The sequence below is a fragment of the Saccopteryx bilineata genome, chromosome 1 (assembly GCF_036850765.1).
Source record: "Saccopteryx bilineata isolate mSacBil1 chromosome 1, mSacBil1_pri_phased_curated, whole genome shotgun sequence".
Taxonomy (NCBI): domain Eukaryota; kingdom Metazoa; phylum Chordata; class Mammalia; order Chiroptera; family Emballonuridae; genus Saccopteryx; species Saccopteryx bilineata.
Window position 1 is genome coordinate 198747329 of NC_089490.1, and position 24438 is coordinate 198771766.

The following is a 24438-nucleotide window of genomic DNA, read 5'->3' on the forward strand; positions in this document are numbered from 1 at the left end:
AGAGCCTATACTATTCAGCTCCAAGTAAATCCTGCTTGGTCTAAGCCAGTAGTTCTAAACTAGTATCATCTCTATAGGGCAAGGGTCAGGAACCTTTTTGGCTGAGAGCTATGAATGCCACATATTTTAAAATGTAATTCCATGAGAGCCATACAATGACCCGTGTACACTATGCATTATCCAATAAAAATTTGGTGTTATCCTGGAGGACATGTGTGATTGGCTCCAGCCACCCACAACCATGAACATGAGTGGTAGGAAATAGATTGTAATACATGAGAATGTTTTATATTTTTAACATTTTTTTATTAAAGATTTGTCTGCGAGCCAGGTGCAGCCATCAAAAGAGCCACATGGCTCATGAGCCATAGGTTCCTGACCCCTGCTATAGGGCATGTGTGTGGGGTGGATGGAAAGAGGCTTGTTTTGGTTTTCCCTTTCTTTTATTTTTCTTTTTGGTGTCACAATGCCTGGATGCACTCTTGACATTTAGTGGGAAGGGGCCAATGATGCTAAAAGTCCAGCAACTTGTTGCCACAGTCCTGCGTAAGAACTGCCAAAACCAGGTAAACACTAACCAGTCACGGTGGCCCCATGCTCTTTGTCATTTACTGCTTTAGGGAAGAGGTCATGACCCACTTCTGGTCAGAAAGATAGGGGTGCCTTCCCTGCTGTACAGCCTCTGGCTGTGGGGGGGTGGAGTGTCTTTTTGCTGGTTGATGTTGTCCCAACTGTATGACACCCAGGATTGCTACAGCCATCTCCTCCCCCCCCCCCAAAAAAAAACCAATTTCTTCTCAATCTTCTTGTTTCCATCACTCTAATCCTTAACATTAGGATGACTCCTCGTTCAGACTTACCTGGTATAATATCGCGATTTTACTAATCCTGTTCTCTCGGTGTAATTAATAGTGCCCCTTTTCACTCCCAAATGTATTACAGATCAGAGGTCAGATGACATGGTCACTTCCTAATTCCCAATGCAATCCTGTTCACTCCGCCTCACGATAATACCGCTCAAGCAGGGGTCACCAAACTATGTGGCGGTGGGGTTTTTGGTAACTCCAGGGAGGGGGGGAAAGTGTTTTTCACATTTTTAAATGATTGGTGCACAAAATAATAACACTTCCGTGTCTATAAATCAAGTTTCACTGGAATCCGGCCCTGCTGACTCCTTTAAGTACATGCCTGTGGCTGGTCCGTGACACAGGCAGAGGGGCAGCCCGCCCCCACCATGCTCGTGCGTGGGGCCTCGTGGAAAAGCCCGCACACCCCCGCTCTGACCGCACCGTGAACGCTCATCTCCCGCACCTGCTGCGCAAACGCGCGGCCCCTCCCTGGACTCCCCTTCTCGCCCCCATTGCCACCCCCCACCCCAGGAGAGCCCTCTGGGGTGGGCCTGCCACGGGCGTTCTCGTTCTCTCCCGTGGCTCCTCCGAAAGCGCCCCCCCCCCCCCCCGCTATAAAACCTAGTCCTTTTCCGGACTTCGCTCCCCAGAGCCGAAGCGAACACTCCGCGCCCCGGCCGCACGCCTCGCGCCGGCCCGGCCTCTGCTCCACGCGTTCGGTTCATCCTGCAAGCCGGCCGTGCGGCAGGGGGGCCAGGGTGCGGCGGGGCGCGAGGACGCGGCGACCCAGACAGACCCGGGCAGGTGACAGCGCGTCCAATCGCGTGCGCCAGGGCGCGGGGCCCGCACGGGGGCTCCCGCGGGGACACCGAGGCCGGAGGTCGAGACGGTTTCGGGAACAACGTCACCTTCCGTCTAAAGGCCGCAAGAACGCTCTCCTCCGGCCGCCGCCGCGGGCTCCACACGCTCTCCGCACGCGGGGGACCGGCAGCTCGACCTGTCCGCCCGTGTTCCCGGCGCCCCGGGAAGGGACAGCCGCCCCTCGCCAGGTCGCGCCGGCAGTTAAAAGTCTATCGTGGCCTCCCACCAGCCACCAGCGGTCCCCGCGGCCGCTACGGAGCACGTGAAGCGCCCGGGCGGAGCGACAGCCGACAAGCGGGAGGTCGCTGACGCGAACCCAGGGCTGCGAAGGGAAGCGATTCTGGGGCGCACGCACACGGCGAGGGAGCTGGGCGGGGCGGGGCTGCCGGAGGAAAGGAGAGCGCGTGGCGCTCCGACTCCCGCGCACGCGCCATGGTGTCGCCCCGCCCCTGAGCGCGCGCCCGGAGCAGCATCTTTTTTCAACCCCGGCCTCTCCCCTCAAAGAGCCGAGGCTGAGAGCGACAGCAGGGAAGTGTGGGGAGAGGTGGGCGGAGCGTCGCCCGCGAGCGCGGCCCGCAAAGGAGGGGTGGAGGAGGGAGATCCTCGACAACGTTACCCCGTCAACAGCCAATCGGGAGCCGGCCTGACCCCGCCCCCTCCCCTTACGTTATTGGCTGCGAGGTCCCCGGGTGGGCGGGGCTGGCCGCGGGATTGGGGAGGGCAGGGGGTGGGGACGAAGAGGAAGGCGCTGGCGGGCAGTGATGGCGGCGGGTGATGGGGACGGGAAGCCAGGCACCCTGGAGAGCGGCAGTGACGGCAGCAGCGAGAGCCTGGGCGGCGCGGGAGCGGGAGCGGCAGCGGAAGGGGGCGGCTGGGCGGCAGCGGCGTTGGCCCTGCTGACGGGAGGCGGGGAGATGCTGCTGAACGTGGCGCTGGTGGCGCTGGTGCTACTGGGGGCCTACCGGCTGTGGGTGCGCTGGGGGCGCCGGGGTCTGGGCGCCGGGCCCGGGCCGGGCGAAGAGAGCCCGGCCTCCGCTCTGCCGCGCATGAAGAAGCGCGACTTCAGCTTGGAGCAGCTGCGCCAGTACGACGGCGCCCGCACCCCGCGCATCCTGCTCGCGGTCAATGGGAAAGTCTTCGACGTGACCAAAGGCAGCAAGTTCTACGGCCCTGGTGAGCGGGAGCGGGAGGGGGGACCCCTGCGGCTCGGGCCTCACCCCCTCTCGATGGGGAGGACTCGGGGCGCCGGGTCGTCGGCCCAGCTTTCTCCGAGTCTGGACCTCCGCGCCTCGGTGTCCGCACCTGGAACTGCCCGCCCCGCACACGCCCCCGGCCGCGAGCACCTCCAGCTAGTCCCGCAGTCGGGGGCCCCTGTCGCCCCGGGAAGCAGCTCTCAGCTGGCATCTGGGTCCCGTCCCGTTTCCCCTCGCAGCCTTCCCGGGGGCTGAAGATTTCAAAAGCCTCGCGGTTGTCAGCAGTCCCTCCAGCCTTCCCGGGCTGTCTGATTCCAGGGTTAGGCGGGGGCGGGAGGCAGGGGAGGTGTCTCTAGGAGGGGCCTCGAGTTCTGGGCGCCGTCCTTCACAGCTCTTCGTTCTTGTCTTTTTGCCACAAGTCTCCTTTTCCCACTACTGCTCCCCATAGGGCCACGGTGTGTGTAGTACACGTAGTCCCCAGTCCCAGCGCCCGAGCCAGTGAGGTTTGGGCATATAAGCAACACTTCACACTTTTTAAAAAAAACTAGTTTTTGTGTGGCGATGCTTTCCAAGATTGACAACGTCTGTTGGATGAGAACAGATCAAATGCAGATCTGAAGAAAGACTAGTAAGGGATTTGCCCAGAGTTTTGGAGGTGGAGCTCCTCTACCCAGCTGGCATGTCAGTTTGGTGTTTCTTTCTCTCTCTGCTCTTTTCTTTTTCTTTCTTTCTTTTGCTCTTTCGCTTTTCTTTCCTCTCTTTCTCTTTCTTCCTTTCCTTTCGTCTTTTTTTCCATTTTTTTTTTTTTTTGTAGTAGGAAGGCAAGTATTCAAATACATGTCGGTAGTGACTGGCTGTGCTTTCACAGAGAAAAAGAAAAAAACTTTTAAAAGCTATAAATTCGTACCCCCATGCACCAGTTTTGCAAGTTACACCTATCTAGAACTTTGCTTTCGGAGAACTGTGTGTAGGGCGTTTGGTGTAGCAATCCTTCTTTTACTACCTACTTATAGCATACACTTCAGGTTATGCTAATAAGCTTCAGTTCAGACTTATGGATACTGTTGCTGTACCATTGAATTGATTGTATAGTACATCCTGGTTGTGTGGTAATTAATTCTAAGGTTTTTTAAAAAGTGCCTATAGTAAGACATAAGTAATGAAATTAGAGAACAAGAGTGAGTTATGCAGTATATCCATGCCTTGAAGTCAAGGGGGTTGGCAAGTCTTAAAGACAAGTTGGTCTCTCTGATTCAGTCTTTTGGTATATATGATTGACACTTGCAAATATATACTTCTGATTTCAGTGCTACTTGGTTACAAGATAGTTTAGAAGTGCTTTGGTGTGTTGTATGTTAATTAGAATAGAGGTAAGAAATTGGAGATTTTGTGTGTATTTCTTAGTTGCCTGTATTTTTGTGTGTATGTCTATATTTAACCTTACTAAGTTGTAGATAGCTTATAAAGTATTTGCTTCTAATTATATGAATATGGAAAACAGATGCCTTATATCAGCCTAAATAGTTATTAGTACTTTTTTTGTTTACATAAGAGCATGTGAGACAAGAAGATAGGGCCAAAGTACATTATTTAGATGTACAGACCAAATTAAATACAGTAGTTAATTTGGAGGGTTTTTTTAGTCAGAATTTACATGGTATTTTGTACCTCAAGTGTTCCCCCTCTGATACTAAACTGTGTGTTCAGTAATTAGAAATTGTGTACTGGTTTAGAATTTTTAATAGAGAGCTTATCCAACTAAAAGATCTGCTTCTGTAGCCCCTGCCTAAACTGAGAGTGAAGCAAAGAAAGTTTTAGTGCAAAGACCCATATTGGTCCTCACACATTGTGCCTTGCCACTGTCTGAAAATAACTAGGCAAGACAGCCATAGACTTAGTTTGGCAGCCTCCAGCAGCAAATGTTCTGCAACAGAAATTAAAAATTAAGATAAGAATCATAGGTGTAATGTAGATAGGCTTTGTGTGGCTTGAGCAGTGAGGGGACTCAAACAACAAGGGAGAAGTCTGTTTTAGGTGATCTTCTCCCAATTCCCAGCTCCTGATCAGTAGCCTGAGAGTGACAGGCAATAATTTTATTCTAGGTATTTATTGTTCAACAACCTAATAGAGATACTTGGAATATTTTAATATTGAAAGGAACCTTAAAGGTATCTGGATCATCTGATGGGCTTGGAATATGTAAAAGATAACAGCACTTTGCAAAAGTCTTGAAGCCGAATTTCTGGCTATGAAACAGATATAAGTTCAGTTTTGCATTTCTTCTTTATTTTCATCCTCAGATTAATTAAGCAGAATAATTCAAGCAGTAATCCTTATCTGAGAATCTTTGTAGCTTGAAAGAATGAGCTAAGAGCGCCAGAAATCCTAGTTTCTATGCTTAGCCAATATCTACTCTCGTTTTACAATAATAGTTTTAGAGTTCAAGATTTGTTTTCTAAAGGTTTTCTTTTTTCTATGTTGAAGATTCTTTTTTGGTCATTTTTAAAGTGCAAGTCCCTAAATATTGACTGTTTAGTGTTTAAGCACATGCTAGCAAACAGTTGACATTATATTAAATTTAGTAACAGTTGGGGCACTCAGCCAGCATGTGAAGAAAGTGGTCATGTGAGAAACAATGAACGTGGGAGGAGAAAGGAAACCAGATTGGTTAAGGACCTACTACACCACCAGGTGAATGAAGTTGTCCTCTGCACTGGGCCTCAGTGAGGGGAGTAGGTAGCCCTGCTCTGCGGACGCAGCCTGAGGTTTCGGGGCTTGGGTAAATTGGCTGCGCATACACAGATGTGGCATTCAGATCCCGATATATTTGACCACAAAGGCTATCTATGGCATTTCAGGTCAACTGCTTTTGGGGATAAACTTGTAAAGAAGCTATCTTTCTGTTGTTGTTTTATACCCTCTCCTGGTTCCCATAAGCATCTGGAGCCTCAAAGAAACACTTTCACGGCGGCTTTGTGTTGTACCGTCCAGTATGGAAGCCACAAACTACATGGGGCATTTGACATTTATTAGATTAAATATAATTTCTGATTGAATTCCTCATTCACACTTGTGACATTTCAGGTACTCAGTAGCCACATAGTTACAATATTGAACAGTGACTCCATAGGATATTGCCATTTCTGAAGATGTTCTGATTTTACAAATGTGGAAATCAACTCAAAGACATTTGGCCCAAAGTCACATATCTAGTAAGTGGCAAAGTGAGAAATCAAACCCAGTGCAACTGGTTTCACAGCTGTCCTTTCCCATTGTATCACAACATAATTTCACAGGTTTCTAGAGTCAATTAGGAAGATTCAAACAGATAGTATAATTTAATTTGATTTAATAGTGCTGCAGTGGAACTCTACTAAAAACAGTGGGAGTTTTTTCTTTTTTAAAGATTTTATTTGAGCCTGACCAGGCAGTGGCACAGTGGATAGAGCATAGGACTGGGATGCAAAGGACGCAGGTTAGAAACCCCGAGGTCGCCCGAGGTCGTTGGCTTGAGCCTGGGCTGATCCAGCTCGACCTCGGGCTCACTACCTTGAGTGCAGGGTCACTGGCTTGAGCCCAAGGTCGCTGACTTAAACAGGGGGTCAGGGATCACTGATTTGGCTGTAGCCCCCTGGTCAAGCCACATGTGAGAAAGCAATCAATGAACAACTAAGGAGCTGCAAGAAAGAATTGATGCTTCTCATCTCTCTTCCTTCCTGTCTGTCCTGTCTCTGTCTCTCTCACACACAAAAAAAGATTTTATTTGATTTTAGCGATAGGAGAGAGAGAATGGTGGTGTAGGAGCAGGAAGGATCAACGTGTAGTAGTTGCTTCTCGTATGTGCCTTGACCAGGCAAATCCAGGGTTTTGAACTCAGCAGACCTTTAGCCACTGTGCCACCATCACCACAGGTCAGGCAGACTGGGGGTTTTTTTGCTTGCTTGTTTGTTTGTTTTAATTGATTGATTTTAGAGAGACATAAAGAAAGGAGAGAGAAAGAGAGGGGGGCTATTCATTTATTGTTCCACTTAATTGTGCATTCATTGGTTGCTTCCCTTATGTGCCCTGACCTGGGATCGAACCTGCAACTTCAGCATTTCAGGATGACACTTCAACACACTGAGATAACCAGCTGGGGCCAGTGTTTTTATTCTTTAGGATGGCAAGAGATTATACAGTTTACCTTTCTAATTGTTTATCACATATTTCTGAAATTTAGATACATTGCTTCCCCCTTATTCCAGGGAGAGTATTTTGATATATACAAAGCTATATTTTCTTCAACTTTAACTTTTAAAATACCCTGGGGAAGCCTGACCTGAGGTGGTGCAGTGGATAAAGCATCCACCTGGAAATGCTGAGGTCACCGATTCAAAACCATGGGCTTGCCTGGTCAAGGCACATATGGGAGTTGATGCTTCCAGCTCCTCCCACCTTCTCTCTCTGTCTCTCTCTCCTCTCTCTCTCCCTCTCTGTCTCTCTCTCTCCCTTTCTCTCTCCTCTCTAAAATGAATAAATAAAATTTTAAAAAAATACCCTGGGGGAAAAAATTAGTCATACATAAGACATACCCAATGAGATGTCTAATATTTGGAAGATTGGGGAAAAGAACACATACATGGACCTTTGGAGTGTTTTTCCTTTTTTTCCTGAACTTTATCTTGAATATGTTCACTTACAGTTTGCATAATTTCATTTAAAGCAAGAGTTGTAACATATATACCAGGCTCAACTTGCCCTACCCCTTCCTGGATGTCCTACTGACATTACCCAGCTCTCGTCCCAGCTTTGTTTTGAAGCCAACTGAGTCGGCTGGGGCTTAATGCCTATTCACATCCATTACCTACCAGTGAGAAAAAGGATCTGCTTAGTTTTCTGATGAATTTTAATAGTCTGCTCAAATGGATACTAGTTTTTTCTACAATACCTACGTGGTTGGCTCCTCTGAGTTAAATATCATTATTTGTTTTTAGTCTTTGAGGAAATTTTATGTTAAAGACTACTGCCAAGTATAAAAGGATAGCTTAGCCTGACTGGTGGTGGTGGTGGAGAAGTAGATAAAGAGTGTCGACCTGGGACACCAAGGTCCCAGGTTCCAAACCCTGAGACCTTGGCGTCGGTTTGAGTGCGGGCTTATTGACATGATGCCACGGTCACTGGTTTGAGCCTCCCAGTCAAGGCACATATAAGAAGCAGTAAATGAACAGCTAAAGTGACGCAACTATGAGTTGGTGCTTTTTGTCTCTCCACTTCCTGTCTCTGTCTCTCTCAAAATAAAAGGAAAGCATGTATAAAGGAGTAAGACACTATTTAAGCTGGAAGAAAAGAGAAGATTTAGTAACACATGGAGTTAGCCATTTATCTTTTAACAGTACTTTTCAACCTGTGGCATAGCCAATTCCTCATGCCAGCCCCTGGCCCACCCATACCCATGACAGACAGACATCACTAAGTAACTGCTCTGCTCTTAGAACCCCCATCCCATCTCCAGATCTTTAATACAGGATTTCAGCTCCATTTTTAAATACTAAGAAAGTGTTGGCTGGATTTCATTACAGTGCTACTTACTGTACTTACTGGTTTTCAGATTTGACTTCTACCTGTACTTGATTAGTGTTAATTTCCTCGGTGTTTCTTTTTCCGTCCTTTTACTTTTAACCAATCTGTTATGTTTTATTTTTCCCTTATAAATAACCAATAGCTGGGTGTTTTTCACTCATTGTTACAAACACTATGTCTTTTAACAGCTTAATAAGTTTGTTATTACTATTTAGATTTATTTCTACCATCGTATTTACTAATTTATTTTTATCATACTTTTCTTTACCTCTTTTTTCCATTTTTCCTTCCCCCTTCTCAGGTCAGTTTTCAAAAATTTCTTCCACTTTTTTATGCATTCTGTTTCTGTTCTTTTGGTGATTTCCTTAAGCTTTTGCTAGAGACACTATTCTGAACAATGTAAGAATTTCAGCCAAACACTTTTGATGTAGGAAAAAAAAACCCTGTCTCTTTAAGACGCTGTTCTGGCATTTACAGAATGTCTTAATAAATATACCAAACTACCACATACACAGATGGATGGGTCCCTTGGAGTTGTTACTATATGGCATAGCCATGTCCCAGGTTAGAAAGCGTTAACTCCACTCCCGCCTCCCCCACCCTATTTTCAGTGTTACTGTGATTTTTCAAACCCCACCCCCAAATTGGTTAAATTTTTATTACCTTTTTTCAGTAGTCAACATAATTATTATTTTCTTTATTCACTACTGTTTCTTGCATCTTATTCCTTTTTTCAGGGTTCCGTTTTCATTTTAGAGAAGTGTGTGTCATAATTTTAGTGAGGTAGAAAAATATTCCTTTTGTCTTCCCTCACTCGGGAATAATAGTTTTCGGATATAAAATTAGATTCTTGTACCTAAAATCTTCAGTGCTATTGTGCCACTATCTTTTACTTCTCTTCAAGTCTAGTTTTGGTTTTTCATTCCTTTGATGAATATATTTTTTCCCTTTGGTTGTACAGCAGGTCCTTGAATAACTGTTTTATTCAACATTTTGTTATAATAATGAGAAAAATAAATGATTCCCAACTGGGGCCCTGTCTGTGGAGTTTGCATATTCACCCCATGTCTGCATAGGTTTTCTCTGAGGACTGATTTCCTCCCACATCCCAGAGATGTGCATGTTAGGTGAGCTGGCGTGTCTATGTTGTCTCAGTCTAAGTGAACATAGATGTTAGTGCCCTGTGATGGACAGGCATCCTGTCCAGGTGGGTCCCTTCTTAACCCCGAGCTGCTGGGATAAGTTCTGGCCTCCCTTGACCCTGAACTGGAATGTGCAGGTTGAAAAGAATTCCCTTGTTTTTATTCATCTTTCTTAAATGTATAGCTCACATTTATGTTAATGTTTAATATTACAAGTGGTTTGAGTCTTTATTTAGAATTTGGTGATATTTTTGTGACCAGAAAGATGCCGTAGGAACTTAACTCTTGCTTAAGGCAGCTAGTTTATGGTAAAATATTTTAGATCCCTAACTCGAGTTTGTGTATGGTACTTATCCAGTGGATGTTGTCAATTATTTTTAGATGCCAAAATGAATTAACAGCAGCCAGTAAAGCATCATTTGCAAGCAAACTGGCCTTCAAACCTAACTGCTCGGGTTTCCTGTCCTCCCTAGTTCCTCAATCTTTATCTCTGAATACAAGTTTTGGGGTATCTGAAATAATGGAAATTTAAGGCTTAAATTTTCAGAATAAAGCTTTACTTTAGTCAAAAGATAGATTTTTTCACCAAGTTTCTTCTCGTTGTCTCATCTAGTATCTGTGTGTGTTTTGAAATTAAGGCTGTGGGCAAATATGAGTCATTGTGAAGTTTTTTTATTTGAGTTGTTCCTTTGAGACATTCTAAAATATTGTTAGGTTATCTAAATAATTTCTGTTTTCTCCCCCAGCGGGTCCATATGGAATATTTGCTGGTAGGGATGCCTCCAGAGGACTGGCGACATTTTGTCTAGATAAAGATGCACTGAAAGACGAATATGATGATCTCTCAGATTTGAATGCCGTACAGATGGAGAGTGTTCGAGAATGGGAAATGCAGTTTAAAGGTACTTCATTTTGTTGGGTTCTTTGGAAATTATAATTTATAGCCAAAGAAAATGAATGCTACTTCACATTCTTTAAGAGCCCAAGGATGCTGTATGTATTCATTGCCATTATTATTTGATATAGCTATATGATTGTTACTTGTGATTTATAAAATTCCTATTTAAAAATTGATTTGTTACAAACTATAAAATAACAAAAATGTGACACCTTTAGTGGTATAAGGCTTGTTTATTAAGTTACAGTTTTTTTAAAATACAGGCTTATATTTAAAACTGAACTGATTACTAATATAATAATATAATTTATTCTAAATTATTTTATTGACTTTACTCTTGGACCATAAGGAAAAATGTTATTTCTATTTTTAAAAATTATTTTAAATTATATACTGATTTTAGAGAGAGAAAGAGGAAGGGGAGAGAGAGAGACATCAACTTTGTTATACCACTCATTTATACACTCATTGGTTTATTTTTATTTTTTTAATTTTTTTTTCAGTGAGAGAGAGACAGATGGGCACAGACAGACAGGAAGGGAGAGAGATGAGAAGCATCAATTCTTCATTGTGCCAACTTAGTTCATTGATTGCTTTCTTATACGTGCCTTGATCAGGGGCTGCAGCTGAGCCAGTGACCATGGGGTCATATCTGTGATCTCATACTCAAGCCAGTGACCCTACACTCAAGCTGGTGTGCCCGCGCTCAAGCTGTTGACCTCAGAGTCTTGAACCTGGGTCCTCTGCATCCCAGGCCGACGCCGTACCCACTGCACCACCACCTGGTTTGGCAGGCATCACTGGTTTATTCTTGTATGTGCCTTGGCTGGGGATCAAACCCACAATCTTGGCATATTAGGACAATGCTCTAACCAGCTGAGCCACCAGGCCTTGGCTCATCTCTCTTATCATACCGTTGTGACATTAATCATTACCACCTATGGGACACTGGGGATGTAGCCGACCTGTGGACCTGTTGGAGCAGTTCTGGCTGCTTGGCACTTTTATTGGTTCTGTATAAAGCAGACCTCCTCTCCTAACCTCTTGGTTTGTCAGTTATTTTAGTTAACCTAGATTCAGTTTCCTGACCAAGAAATAGCTGAGCATGTATCAACTTGGACTTAATGTTCTGCATTAATCACCTGATATGTAAAAACAAGCAATGTAACATATCTAAGAAGAGAATTTGATAGAATAGTACATTTTATTTCATGTCAGTTCTATCTATATAAAATCCAATACATTTATAGATTTTAAATAGCCTGGAAACCCCTATGTTGCCAACTTGTACTTGTTTCTTTATACTTTGGGCTATTACGATTTAAAGAATTATTCCAAGACTTAGTGCATAATATAGAGTTAAACTAGTTTCAGACTATGTCTCCAGACCTAACACAAGAACCTGGGAGAAGTAGCTCTGAGGTGGGTCGTGGACATGCATATATTTTTAAAAAGCTCTCTCTAAGTGATTCTGATGCAGTGTTCTTGATTAAGAAGTGGTAATCTGGCCCTTGCCAGGTAGCTCAATTGGTTTAAAGCATTGTCTCCACACAACAAGGTAGTAGATTTGATCCCTGGTCAGGGCACATACAACAACCAATGAATTCATGAATAAATGGAATGACAAATGATGTGTGTGTGTGTGTGTGTGTGTGTGTGTGTGTGTGTCTCTCTCTCTCTCCCTCCCTCCCTCTCCCCCTTCCTCTCTAAAGTCAATAAATAAAAATATTAGAAAAAGAAGTGGTAGTATGGAACACTCTCCTGCAAAACACTATTCCCACACAATATAAAATCCCATTTTTTTTTTGTTCGAGCCTTACATGAGTATAAACACCAGACAAGGTGAGCAGTAGGAAATATTTAGCTTATTCTATACCACTGTTTCAGTGTTTTTCAACCACGGGTCCATGAACTGGTCTGCCAAAGATTTCATGCCTGTCTGTGAAAGAGTTAATCATCCTGATGTTGTATGAAGATTATAGTCCCAGTGATCTTAGTCAAATTTGCTTTTGCTTAGGGTGATTTCTGCCTTAGTGGTCCCCGAAATAATTCTGTTTTCACTGGTCACCAAATGTAAGAGGTTGAAAAGCACTGTTCATAATGAAGAGGCAAAAACACCTTCCCTGCTTTGTAATGGAATAGTGAAACATTTGATCACTACTGATTTTCTTTTGATGTGTCTTTCAGAAAAATATGATTATGTAGGCAGACTGCTAAAACCAGGAGAAGAACCGTCAGAATATACAGATGAAGAAGATACTAAAGATCACAATAAACAGGATTGAACTTTGTAAACAACCAAAGTCAGGGGCCTTCAGAACTGCAATTCTTACTCCCTTTCACAGAATGTCCAGCGTCTTTAGGATTGGCTCATCTGCTGCAAAAAGCATTCAACAGATTGTGTATAAGCTGACTGAATCTCACTCTGAAGATCTGAATACTAGACAGTATTTATGCTGCCAAACTCTTGTTGCAGTGGTCTGGTTGGGCTTCATCGTCCTGAAAAGGAGACAGATTTTTTTACAAAGCAAGAAAGTTACAAGGTTGTTTTTTCTTTATTTTTTTTTTTTAATCAAAGACAACTAGATATGTACTTGCTACTTAAGTGTACAATCTCAGAAATAGCAAAGGATTCCTACTTCACGTGCTGCGCTTGTGTGAGGACTGAGGGAGGGGGGGGCCAAACAGGGGGCAGGGCACATCCGGTTCAGCAGTTAGGCTACGGTGATGTGAATTCCCAAACTCGTCTTGTTGGGCTTCGTCAGGGAAAAGGAGCAAACCTTTATTTCTAACAAATCTTTGGACATTAGGATGGGATTTCATGCTGATTTAAGTCAAAGTAACCCCAACAGTTAAGATCATTTGAAAGTAGTTTTTACCAATTCTCTTCCCCTGGATGAAATCAATCTTCCTTGTGCCTTATTTCACTTACATAGACTTGAATTGTTTTTAGGGAAAGCCCCTATGAATTAAGAAATCACTACAAGCAGCATTGAGACCGAAGTTGGAATATTCTGTTGACCGCAAAACCTTGATGTCATTCTGTGTACATAGAATGTAAAGGAATATTCAGTGTTACTGCCGTATATGTTAATTACACAAACTTAATTAGCATTGTAAAGGCCAAATGCATTCCCCCATGCTTTTCTCTCGACAAAAAAATTGAAAACCAAATCAACAGCTCTATCCCCCAACAGCTGCCTCATGTTAGGAGTCTGACCCTCGCCACTCACCGGTGTGGGTCATGGGCCACCGTGTGGATGTTGTATGGGTGTGTCTGAATGTGTGTGAGCGCCTTGGGACTCTGCAGATACTGTAAATACCAGGATCGTTTTAATAAAGCATGTACAATAAACCAAAATAAGCTTGAGTTGGACTTTATATTACAAAATGTAAGCCAGTGCATTATGATATGGTAGTCAAGGTTGTGCATTTGATTCAAGATAAGGAAAAGTCTTGGAAATGACAAAGTGGACACTAGTTAACCAAGCTGTACACATTGTACCACATCCACTGTAACTTTAGGAAGATAGTCCACTTGTGGAACACTCAAGATCTGAGATTCAGGTAAGAATTGTAATATAAAAATGTAGATATTTTTACCTTATATTTTGATGCCAACTGGTTTTACTAGAAGTAATAGCATTCCAGGTGGTAGTTATTGGCTACAAAACAGCAAAGACTATTATGCCAATAGTATTAAATTCTTCTAGTGTTAATTTGAAAAAGCCCTGATGTATCCAGTTACCTGATTTCATCATGACTGTTTGGGTCTATATTGGGGAAAAGTTACAACAAAACAGACAAATTTATTTATAAGTCATCAGTTAAAGAAAAGTCCTCTTTTCTGAGTATGATGTATGCAGAAGCCATCAAAAGGGGAACTTTTAACTGCAATAAGCTAAAGTATGTAAAATACAGCAGGTCCTCAAATAACATTGTTTTGTTCAGTGTCCACGTTGAGCGGTGCTGTAGGAACTTAACACTTGTTTATGTCAATTAACCTATAGTGAAATTGGTTTCACATGTCATTTAAAGTTGTAAAACCCATCAACGGTGTTAAGTGAGGACTGACTGCCCTACGTTTTCTTATATTCAGTCTTGGAAGGTCTTGTACAAAACGATGGACTTCAGCCGACTCTTAGCTGAACACTGGTTGTAACGACTGAAGAGTTTTAGTAAATGCTTTGTGTGTTTTTCTGTAAAATATTTTCTAAACAAATTGGTTCATGTACATGTCTTATGTATTAAACTGATATATATGAATCATTTGAGCCTGAAGTTCAGAAGTAAACATACACTTGTGAATACAGAAACCCTGAATATTCATGCAGTAAAAATTATGCAATATGTTAAGAAACATGAGTAATTTTGTGTTTTGAATTTGAAATAAACTGTTCCTTAGACGATTCCTCATTTTCAGTTGAGTGTTTCTCATCCTCAGGCAGTGTGTTGGGCAGATGTTAAATAAGGGACAGGAGCTGTGGTGGTCTTGTTGTTTTTTCCCTCTTAGCCACTATTTCCCTAACTTGCTTGATGTTCAGAATGACTTGAGGGTTAAAAATACAAAACCTTAGTCCCAATCCAAACTTTCAGCCCGCTGAGCTGGAATTGAAAAGGAAGGGGTCCCAGACTCGTACCTGTAAGACGTGCCTTGGTAAGGCTTATGATCAGGCATGTCTGAGAAAGACCCCGCTAGTTGTTCCAGGTCCCTGTCCCACCCTTGTCATCCACTTAAAGGACGGGAATGGAAACTACTTGGCTAAATTGGGTTTGATTCGCTGTATTTGATTTTGTAATCATTCCCTAAACTTCCTTTTTGAGTTAAAAATCCATTTTGCATAAAAATCTAATATGTATTGAAAATAAATTTCTGTTCGGATTTTTAGAATTTGTTGGCATCTCCAAGTGTCATGTTTCCCAAATAAAATCTATACAATGCACACTAGCCAGTTTGTACAAGGAAATGCGCCCATTCAGATACAGAGCAAGCTTTGAAAGCCTTCATGGGTGCCAAAGTGCTTCTGTTTTCCTGACTAATGCTCCATGCCTTTTTGAAATCTTCATAATGAGACATGATAACTATTTCTACTCACAACCAGGAAAGCCAAAGTTAATATATTGACTAGTTCTGGAGAAAATTTTTCTCTAGAAAATTTGACATTGGGCCCTGGCCGGTTGGCTCAGCGGTAGAGCGTCGGCCTAGCGTGCGGAGGACCCGGGTTCGATTCCCGGCCAGGGCACATAGGAGAAGCGCCCATTTGCTTCTCCACCCCTCCGCCGCGCCTTCCTCTCTGTCTCTCTCTTCCCCTCCCACAGCCAAGGCTCCATTGGAGCAAAAAGATGGCCCGGGCGCTGGGGATGGCTCTGTGGCCTCTGCCCCAGGCGCTAGAGTGGCTCTGGTCGCAATATGGCGACACCCAGGAGGGTCGCAACATGGCGACGCCCAGGATGGGCAGAGCATCGCCCCCTGGTGGGCAGAGCGTCGCCCCCTGGTGGGCGTGCCGGGTGGATCCCGGTCGGGCGCATGTGGGAGTCTGTCTGACTGTCTCTCCCTGTTTCCAGCTTCAGAAAAATGAAAAAAAAAAAAAAAAAGAAAATTTGACATTGAATCAGACTCTCCTTATCTAAGTATTCCGTTTCCCTCTGGGTAACTGAAAAATGCAGCCAATTGCTAGAAATATATATATGCCAGTGGCATGTTAAGAGTATATAACCATACAGAGCCATTAGGAATAGGAATTAGTTGGTAAAACCATAGTGAGGAATTTATAAAATTTTTAAGTTGCTTTGAGCATAGTAGAAATAGAATAGTATAGTGTTGGTTCTTTTTTCTCTAAGGAATTAAAAACATGGCTTTTGAAGGTTTATATTTCATTAAGTTTAGCTATCAGTTTGGTAGGTAATATTAATCATAGATTATGCTATATTTGTTGTGGAAGAAAGTTGTAATCAAGACCACCCACTCATTTTCTGTTTTTAAAAAAGACATCATCCCCAGGCAATGTCAAAAAAGCCTGGGTCTCCTCACCACACTTTCGAGTCAGACACTGAGATCTTGGGCTAGATTTCAGCTTTGCGTTTATTCTGTCACTAGTGACAGAGAACACTGGGTTGCCCATGATTACTCCCTACAGGAGGACACTCCAAGTGCTGTGAACACTGGTTTACTCTTAAGAGATTTGTCTATCTTGCTCTAGCTGCATAAGACCCAACTAGACCAGCTCATGAAGTTTGATGTAAGAAGACTGGTAAATATTTGCATATTTCTTTTGAAAGCATGATTTTAATGGCTATATAGTATTGTTCCCAAATACAATTTTTAGTGAAAATGTAAGGATTTCCATATAGGGTATATTACCAATTTGATTTAAAGAAAATTAAGGGAAAGCAAAGTTTGGAAGATAATTTAACAGAATTTAAGAATTAAAATGACTATGCTTTTGCCTAGTTATAAAAGTACTGTATTCTCAGTGTACAGAAAGGGATTAAGAAAAGAATGAACCAAAAATCAAGAGTTCAGCAGAGTTCACCTTTCCCTCCACCTCTCCCCATTCCCTTTCTGTGTATGCAGGATCACGGCTCTTCTCCAAGGCTTCAGACTGGAGCTGCCCACCCAGTCGCGCTCGACATCTAGCTGGAACCTCAAAATGAAAGCGTTTCTCCCTCAGGTCTGCTTCTGATCCGGATATTCTGTCAGAGAGCTACCTACCGGTAGGTCTTCCTACCTCTCTTCTTGATCTCATCAGATTCACAGTCCCTGCTGGCAGTATAAACTTGACCTCACTTCCTGCTTCAAGGCCTTCGGTGGCCCCCTAATTCCTGAAGAATCAAGACGAGGCATAGGCCCTCTTCTCACACTCACTGTGTGTGCTGCATAAAACAGTATGTACCTTCCAGAATGTACCTAGCCACTCACCACTCCAGCCTTCCATCTGGACTGTATATACTCTTCCCGGCACCATCCCAAGGTAACTACCTGCCCGAGCCATTTCACTCAGTTTCGGAGAGTCGGCTCACTTGGTGACCTCGCCCTGTCATAGTTCTGTTGTTTCACTGAGCCTGCCACGTTGTGCTGGGATCATCTGTCCTGATAAACCATGAACCACAGCATACTCATATTTTAGATCCGGTGTTTTCCCGAAGCTTAGGGTAGAGCCAGATACCTAGTATGTGCACAAAATGTTTTTGTTAAATACATTTGTGAAATGACAAGAGCAGACTAATATCAACAGTTCTTAAACGAGGGCTTCAAGGTCACATCAAGGACCCAGAAGAGAGCCTAGGAGCAGCATCAGAACAGCTTTGGTGCTGGTTGGGTTTGCAAGGAAGAATTTGAAGGATTTTAAAAAATATCTAGTTAACATTTTGTATTGAATAATTGTTCCTCAGGTAAAGAATCTATATGTAGCCTAAAATTTTAGCCCACATTTTATGGTGTGATGAAAGGACTAATATCTGTTTAACATCAAACCATTTCAAGGAATTTGAACAGTTAGTGTGCTACAAAAAAATAAATAAAATCAAGCTGGAAGGCCCTGGCCGGTTGGCTCAGTGGGTGAGCGTCGGCTTGGCGTGCAGAAGTCCCGGGTTCGATTCCCGGCCTGAGCACACAGGAGAAGCGCCCATCTGCTTCTCCACCCCTCCCCCTCTCCTTCCTCTCTGTCTCTCTCTTTTCCTTCAGCAGCGAGGCTCCATCGGAGCAAAGATGGCCCGGGTGCTGGGGATGGCTCCTTGGCCTCTGCCCCAGGTGCTGGAGTGGCTCTGGTCGCAACAGAACGACGCCCCAGAGGGGCAGAGCATCGCCCCCTGGTGGGCAGAGCGTTGCCCCCTGGTGGGCGTGCTGGGTGGATCCCGGTCGGGCGCATGCGGGAGTCTGTCTGACTGTCTCTCCCCATTTCCAGCTTCAGAAAAATACCCAAAAAAATAATAAATAAATAAAATAAAAATAAAATATCAAGCTGGAAAACCACTGGGCTAAATGACCTGTGGGACCCTTTCAGTTTATGAAGACAATTCAAGGAGAGCACTACACCATCTCACAAACTGAGCAGTGCTGTGTGGTTGCAAAGGTCAGACCTGTCTTCCCGACGAGTTCGAGGTGCCAACCTGGCCCACGTGGCCATCATGCCCGCTAGTCACATTGTTCTAGAGCTCCAGAAGGCCCGCTAGTCACATTGTTCTAGAGCTCCAGAAGGCCCGCTAGTCACATTGTTCTAGAGCTCCAGAAGGCCCGCTAGTCACACTGTTCTAGAGCTCCAGAAGGCCCGCTAGTCACAATTGTTCTAGAGTGACCATGGTTTACAGCAGGGGTCCCCAAACTTTTTTACACAGGGGGCCAGTTCACTGTCCCTCAGACCGTTGGAGGGATGGACTATAAAAAAAACTATGAACAAATCCCTATGCACACTGCACATATCTTATTTTAAATTAAAAAAAAAACAAAATGGGAACAAATACAATATTTAAAATAAAGAACAAGTAAATTTAAATCAACAAACTGACCAAGGCATTTATGAGAAAGCTCATATATGAGAAAGTTCAATGGGAACTATAGGCCTGCTTTTGGCTAATGAGATGGTCAATGTCTGGTTCCACATTTGTCACTACTAGCCATAACAAGTGATATGACACGCTTCCGGAGCCATGACATGTGCGTCCCGCATCACCGGAAATATACTGTACCTGAGCAACGCAGCGCTTTGCGGCGCATACAGTACTCCAGGAGCACAGGATGCGGATGCATCTTCTCCTCTCATTGAACACCAATGAAAGAGGTGCCCCTTCCCGAAGTGCAGTGGGGGCCGGATAAATGGCCTCAGGGGGCTGTATGCGGCCCGCGGGCCGTAGTTTGGGGACCCCTGGTTTACAGGCTCCCTGATGCAATGAAAGAGAAACGGAGGAAAGGGGCGGACTCCCAGTTTTGTGCTTGTTTTCTCATAACTGAAACCACTTCTCCATGCCTCCCAAATCCATCCCAGGGAGCCCTCTGCTCCCTCCCATTGCATGCCCATCCCCCACCCCATGCTTCCGCACAGACACACTGCCTGCTGTTCCGTCTGTTCCAGTGGTAATTTAGAAAAAGACAAGTTGAAGTGAGAAGTTTAAATTTGATCTTGCCAAAGACAAACTGCAGTGTAGTCAAAGTAAATGAAAACAGTCCAGCTCGCTGCACCTGCCTGGGAAGAAATGCCTTCTGTAGGGAAGACCTGGGCCCTCACAACTGTGCTAGAAAGAAAATAGGTGAGAACTACATGACCAAATGTCTTATTTTCTTCTGTTCCAGCTGTGTCCTAGTAGAAAGAGCTTAACCCTAAAGGAGGTCTGCTGCTTTCTGGTGACCGGAGCAAGTCTCTGAACTTCGGTGGGCTTCACTTACTCATCTGTAGAAAGGGACTAATAATATCTCACCTCACAGGTAAGAAACAAGATAAAGGCCATCAACTCTGTGGCACATACAACACACTATTCCCTTCTTCTACTTTGCAGATAAAAAGACATTTTAGCCTGACCAGGCGGTAGCATAGTGGATAGAACGTCGGACTGGGATGTGGAGGGACCCAGGTTCAAGACCCCAAGGTCGCCAGTTTCAACGCTGGCTTATCTGGTTTTAGTAAAGGTCGCCAGCTTGAGCACAGTGTTACTTGGTCTGCTGAAGGCCCACGGTCAAGGCACATATGAGAAAGCAATCAATGAACAACTAAGGTGTTGCAATGAAAAACTGATGATTGATGCTTCTCATCTCTCTCCGTTCCTGTCTTCTGTCTGTCCTTATCTATCCCTCTCTCTGACTCTGTCTCTGTAAAAAAAAAAAAAAAAAAAAAGACATTTTAAATATCTACTTAGGTGGTATGTAATTATATAATTATAACAATTGAAATAACCTTTTGTTAAACTAACTGATAGTCCGAAATCTGAAAAATGCTTACTAGCTTTCCCAGTTTATCAGGAACAGGTCATTGATGTATTTAAGGACATCAGCAATGGAATATTAAAGTTCAACTATAATGTCAGGATCCATAGATCACATTTATTAATATTCTGACATGCCCAATTCATGATTCCTTTAGAATCTGGGTTCTCATGGGGTGGACGTTATCCTGAAATGGTCTGTGTAACTTAATCTCTGGCTGAGCTGTCTGAGAGGGATCTGTGTGCCGGTGATGAATGGAACGCGCCTCCTTACTGAGCACCTGTGCCCGAGCTAACCTTCACCAGAGCGGCACCGAAAATGCCGCATGCCATCTAGCCTCACAGATGTGTCGACATTATTTTCACCTTATTTCAACTGCTATGAAATCATTCAGAATCATCTCATAACCTACCTGGTATTAACAGTAAGGACAACTAGTGATTAGAATACCTGAAGATGAACCCCGTCTGCCTGCTCTCTCTGATACCAAAGTCAATGTCAAACTTAGGAGAAGAGCATAATCGAGTAGTTTTATTCAAAATCACTTAAATTGACTCCTGGATTAAGTTTTACAATATTTTTTAAACTATAAACTTAACAGAAGTAACATGAAATCACTCTCTCAGTGGGGGGAGAGGGGGGTTTGTCCAATATTGCAACTAATGAAATGTTGAATTGACTCTGCCTGACCTCCAAATCTGGTTCCTCTCCAATGACAATCATGATTTTCAGTTCAGTGTGCCTCTCTCTGACCTTTCCTCTAAACTCAGCTAGCTGTACCTTTGGAAACAGTGTGGACAGACTTCCTGGGTTTCAGCCCTCATTGTGCGTTGTGCGACTTTCAGCGAGACTGCACTTCTCCCTGCCCGAGCTCCCAGTCTCTAGAGGGGATAACAGTACCCGATTCAGTGGGTTGTTCTGAGGACCAAACGGCTTCATTTCTGCAAAGCGCCTAAAACAGTGCCTGGTACATAGTAAACACTATAAAGTATTAGCTCCTATCATTCCTCTCCCTTATTTTAAAAACATAAATGGCATCCTACTGTGTATTATTTTGCAAACTTGTTTAACTCATTCATGTACTTTGGAATTATTTTTGTAATATTACATATAAAATTTACCTTTTTCAAACTACTTCAAGTCCCATTTTCCATACAATGATTTCAAACCGCTCTTTAGTATTTAGAATATCTACATTTGTCCAAATAGTTTATCCCCTTTTCTGTAGGAGTCGAACTCAAGTATGTGCAGGGGCACTCGATAAACCCAAGGGCAGGGATCCATACAGACCTCTTCACTCAGTCTCAGCGAGGTGCTGCCTCGCTGCCTTGCGGGAAGCATGTGCCTTTAAAGACTGACAAAGGGAGACCGGTGATTGGCCTGGTGGGAGGTGCTGTTGACACTGAAGATCTGTGTCCTTTTGAAGTTCCCTTTCCAGTGCCTGCTCTCCTTTGGGTCAGGCCTGCTGCCCAGAGGACAAGGTGAGAGTACAGTGGGGGGGGGGGGGGGGGAGGGGGAGGAGGAGGGGAGGGGGAGCCAGGATGCTCAGTGTCAACACAGCACCTGGAACAGGGAGTGGCCAGAAGCAGGCATTCAGCAAATGTTTTCTGATTAAAAAAATGAATAGATTCAACCCTTACTTTCCAGAGGCCAAAGAGTGTTCAGATTTTAAAGATGAGGGAAAGAGTTCTGTATTATTGACATCTATTTTGTTTTTTTAAGATTTGATTTATTTATTTCAGAGAGAGAGGAGGAGGGAGCGAGAAGTATCAGCTCAGTCGCTGCACTTTGGTTGCTCATGGAATGTGCCTGACCAGGCAAGCCCAGGGTTTCAAACCAGCAACCGAACCGGCGACTTCAGCATCCCAGGTCGATGATATCCACTGTGCCACCACAGGCCAGGCATATCCACATCTACTTATATGTCTCTGTTTCTGTTCCCTCTCTAAGATCCTCACACTGCTGCATGAGCTCCCAGGAGCATAAATTGAATCTTTGTGTGGCTACCCCTAGCCATCATCTGCTCAGAAATATGAATGAATGAATAAATGAATCATGCCTGACCAGGCGGTTGCACAGTGGCTAGAGCATCAGCCTGGGACGCAGAGGACCCAGGTTCTAAACCCAAGGTTGCTGTCTTGAAAAAGGGCTCACCAGCTTGTATGCAGGGTCGCTGGCTTGAGCATTGGATCATAGACATGACCCCATAGTCACTGGCTGGAGCCCAAGGTCGCTGGCTTGAGCCCAGGGTCCCTGGCTTGAGCAAAGGAGTCACTTGCTCTGGTGTAGCCCCCTCCCCCTTACCCCCATCAAGGCACATATGAAAAAGCAATCAATGAACAACTAAGGAGCCTCAATGAAGAATTGATGCTTCTCATCTCTTCCTTCCTGCCTGTCTGTCCCTATCTGTCCCTCTCTCTGTCTCTCTTGCAATAAAAGAAAAGAATGAATGAATGATGACTATAGGTAAATTACATCTTCTCTAAAGCAATACTTCTTAGGGTTGCTCTCAAAACACAAGCCCCTGATGGTGCTCCCAAGGCAGATGAGCTGAGGTGATGATGACTCCTGCTTCCTCCAGGGCATAACCACCTTCCTGAGGCTGGGTCAGAGCTAGTCAGTTTGTGAATCTTTCAGGAATTGGAGACCGAGGCAGATGTGCCTGGAGCATGTGGGCATTTTGCCATCCACCAGGCTGCGAAGTACTTACTCTTACCCAGATGGTTTCTGAGCTGATGCAATTGTGTTCCAGAGGTTACGAGAGAAAAGTTGTTGGCAATTGCATCTTAAAGAGCCAATGCTTTGTTTCTGTTTATGTGGGAAAGGTTTTCACAACAATCTGCCTTCTCAAGAAGTGTGCACATAGTTTGCCTGCCCAGGCCCCAGTGGGAGACAGCATGAGCCGTGGTCAGACAGAAAACCTGTTTGCACTCTGAGAGAATAACATTACCATCGGCACACGCACCAGGGTGCTTGGAAAATGACAAACATACGGTGCCTTACAAGTAAGAAGAAAAGAAATCCTGAGTCCTGGAGAGACTTTTCATGTGGATCCCAAGGCTAAATGAATGGTGTGTTTCTTCAACCAAATGTCGTTAGTAAAGGAACAGGACTGAACATACCAGCAGGCCCAGCAAGGATACTGCACTTGACATTTTTACAGATGGTACCATAAATGTGATGGTTAAAATGGTGTACTTATTATCAAATGATGCCTCCTCTGCATACACCTCGCAGTGCTCATATTCGTTTAACTCAGCTGGTTAACGAAGAAGAGGAAGTCATCAGCAGATTACAGGACCCAAATCTCTCCCATCCACCAGATCTGAATTCCCAGAGTTCGGGGGGGGGGGGGGGCAGGGCTGATCAGTTAGGGCAGAGCAAGGCACCCTCCAGAGCGGAAAGGGGCCAGAAGAGTATTTTTACAATGAAGAATTTTTCCCTGTCTTCTCTACTAAGTGCATAGACTTTTACTTTCCTGGTGAGATCACAAAAACTGTGTTTACTGCAAACCCCAAGGCATTGATTCTTCAGAGGTTACATACTCCAACTCTCCCTCGCCCCATTTCATTCTGCACGAGGCATTTAGAACAAGGCCATTCAATATGCCCCTTCACACTGGCTTCCTTTTTCAACGTTCCAGCCAGCAGGATGTTCCTTGCAATGAAGTTCAGCAGACGCCTTCTCTCGCTGGAAAAAATCCTGTACCCTGAACTTCACATAAAGAAGAGATCATTTAAAAAAAGGCCTAGCCATTTAGGACTCAGGTAAATTATGGCCCTAGGCTATTCAAAAATCATACTCTGTCTGTCTCCTACACAGCCTGAGTTTATGGGGCTCTAAAAATGAGTTTCTTTTTCTTTTTCCCATCACCCAAAGTCAGATTGTCCTCCATCACCTTCAATCTAGTTTTCTTTGTGCCCCTCCCCCCCTTCCCCTCTCCCCCCCCCCCCAACCACCACACTCTTGTCAATGTCTCTTAGTCTCGTTTTTATGTCCCACCTATGTATGGAATGATGCAGTT

General features: G+C 44.2%; 1 protein-coding gene and 1 long non-coding RNA gene across 2 annotated transcripts in view; one reads left to right on the forward strand and one right to left on the reverse strand.

Moving 5' to 3' along the window:
• The window catches only part of LOC136306752 (uncharacterized), an 81238-nt gene extending 78884 nt beyond the window's left edge, over positions 1-2354 (reverse strand). Inside the window, exon 1 of the long non-coding RNA XR_010725675.1 lies at positions 1757-2354. This is a non-coding gene — a long non-coding RNA (uncharacterized lncRNA). The remainder of the gene's footprint in view (positions 1-1756) is intronic.
• An 85-nt stretch (positions 2355-2439) lies between these two features.
• Positions 2440-14910, forward strand: PGRMC2 (progesterone receptor membrane component 2). The gene is made up of 3 exons (XM_066233259.1): positions 2440-2882; positions 10350-10505; positions 12689-14910. Exons 1-3 carry the CDS (start codon positions 2471-2473, stop codon positions 12784-12786), a joined length of 666 nt encoding a protein of 221 aa, XP_066089356.1. The 5' UTR covers positions 2440-2470; the 3' UTR covers positions 12787-14910.
• The last annotated feature ends 9528 nt before the right edge of the window (positions 14911-24438 follow it).

Coding starts and splice junctions, on each gene's coding strand:
- PGRMC2 (XM_066233259.1), top strand. CDS start 2,471: ATGGCGGCGGGTGATGGGGACGGGAAGCCAGGCACCCTGGAGAGCGGC. Junction 2,883..10,349: donor CAGCAAGTTCTACGGCCCTG/GTGAGCGGGAGC, acceptor TTTCTCCCCCAG/CGGGTCCATATGGAATATTT. Junction 10,506..12,688: donor ATGGGAAATGCAGTTTAAAG/GTACTTCATTTT, acceptor TGTGTCTTTCAG/AAAAATATGATTATGTAGGC.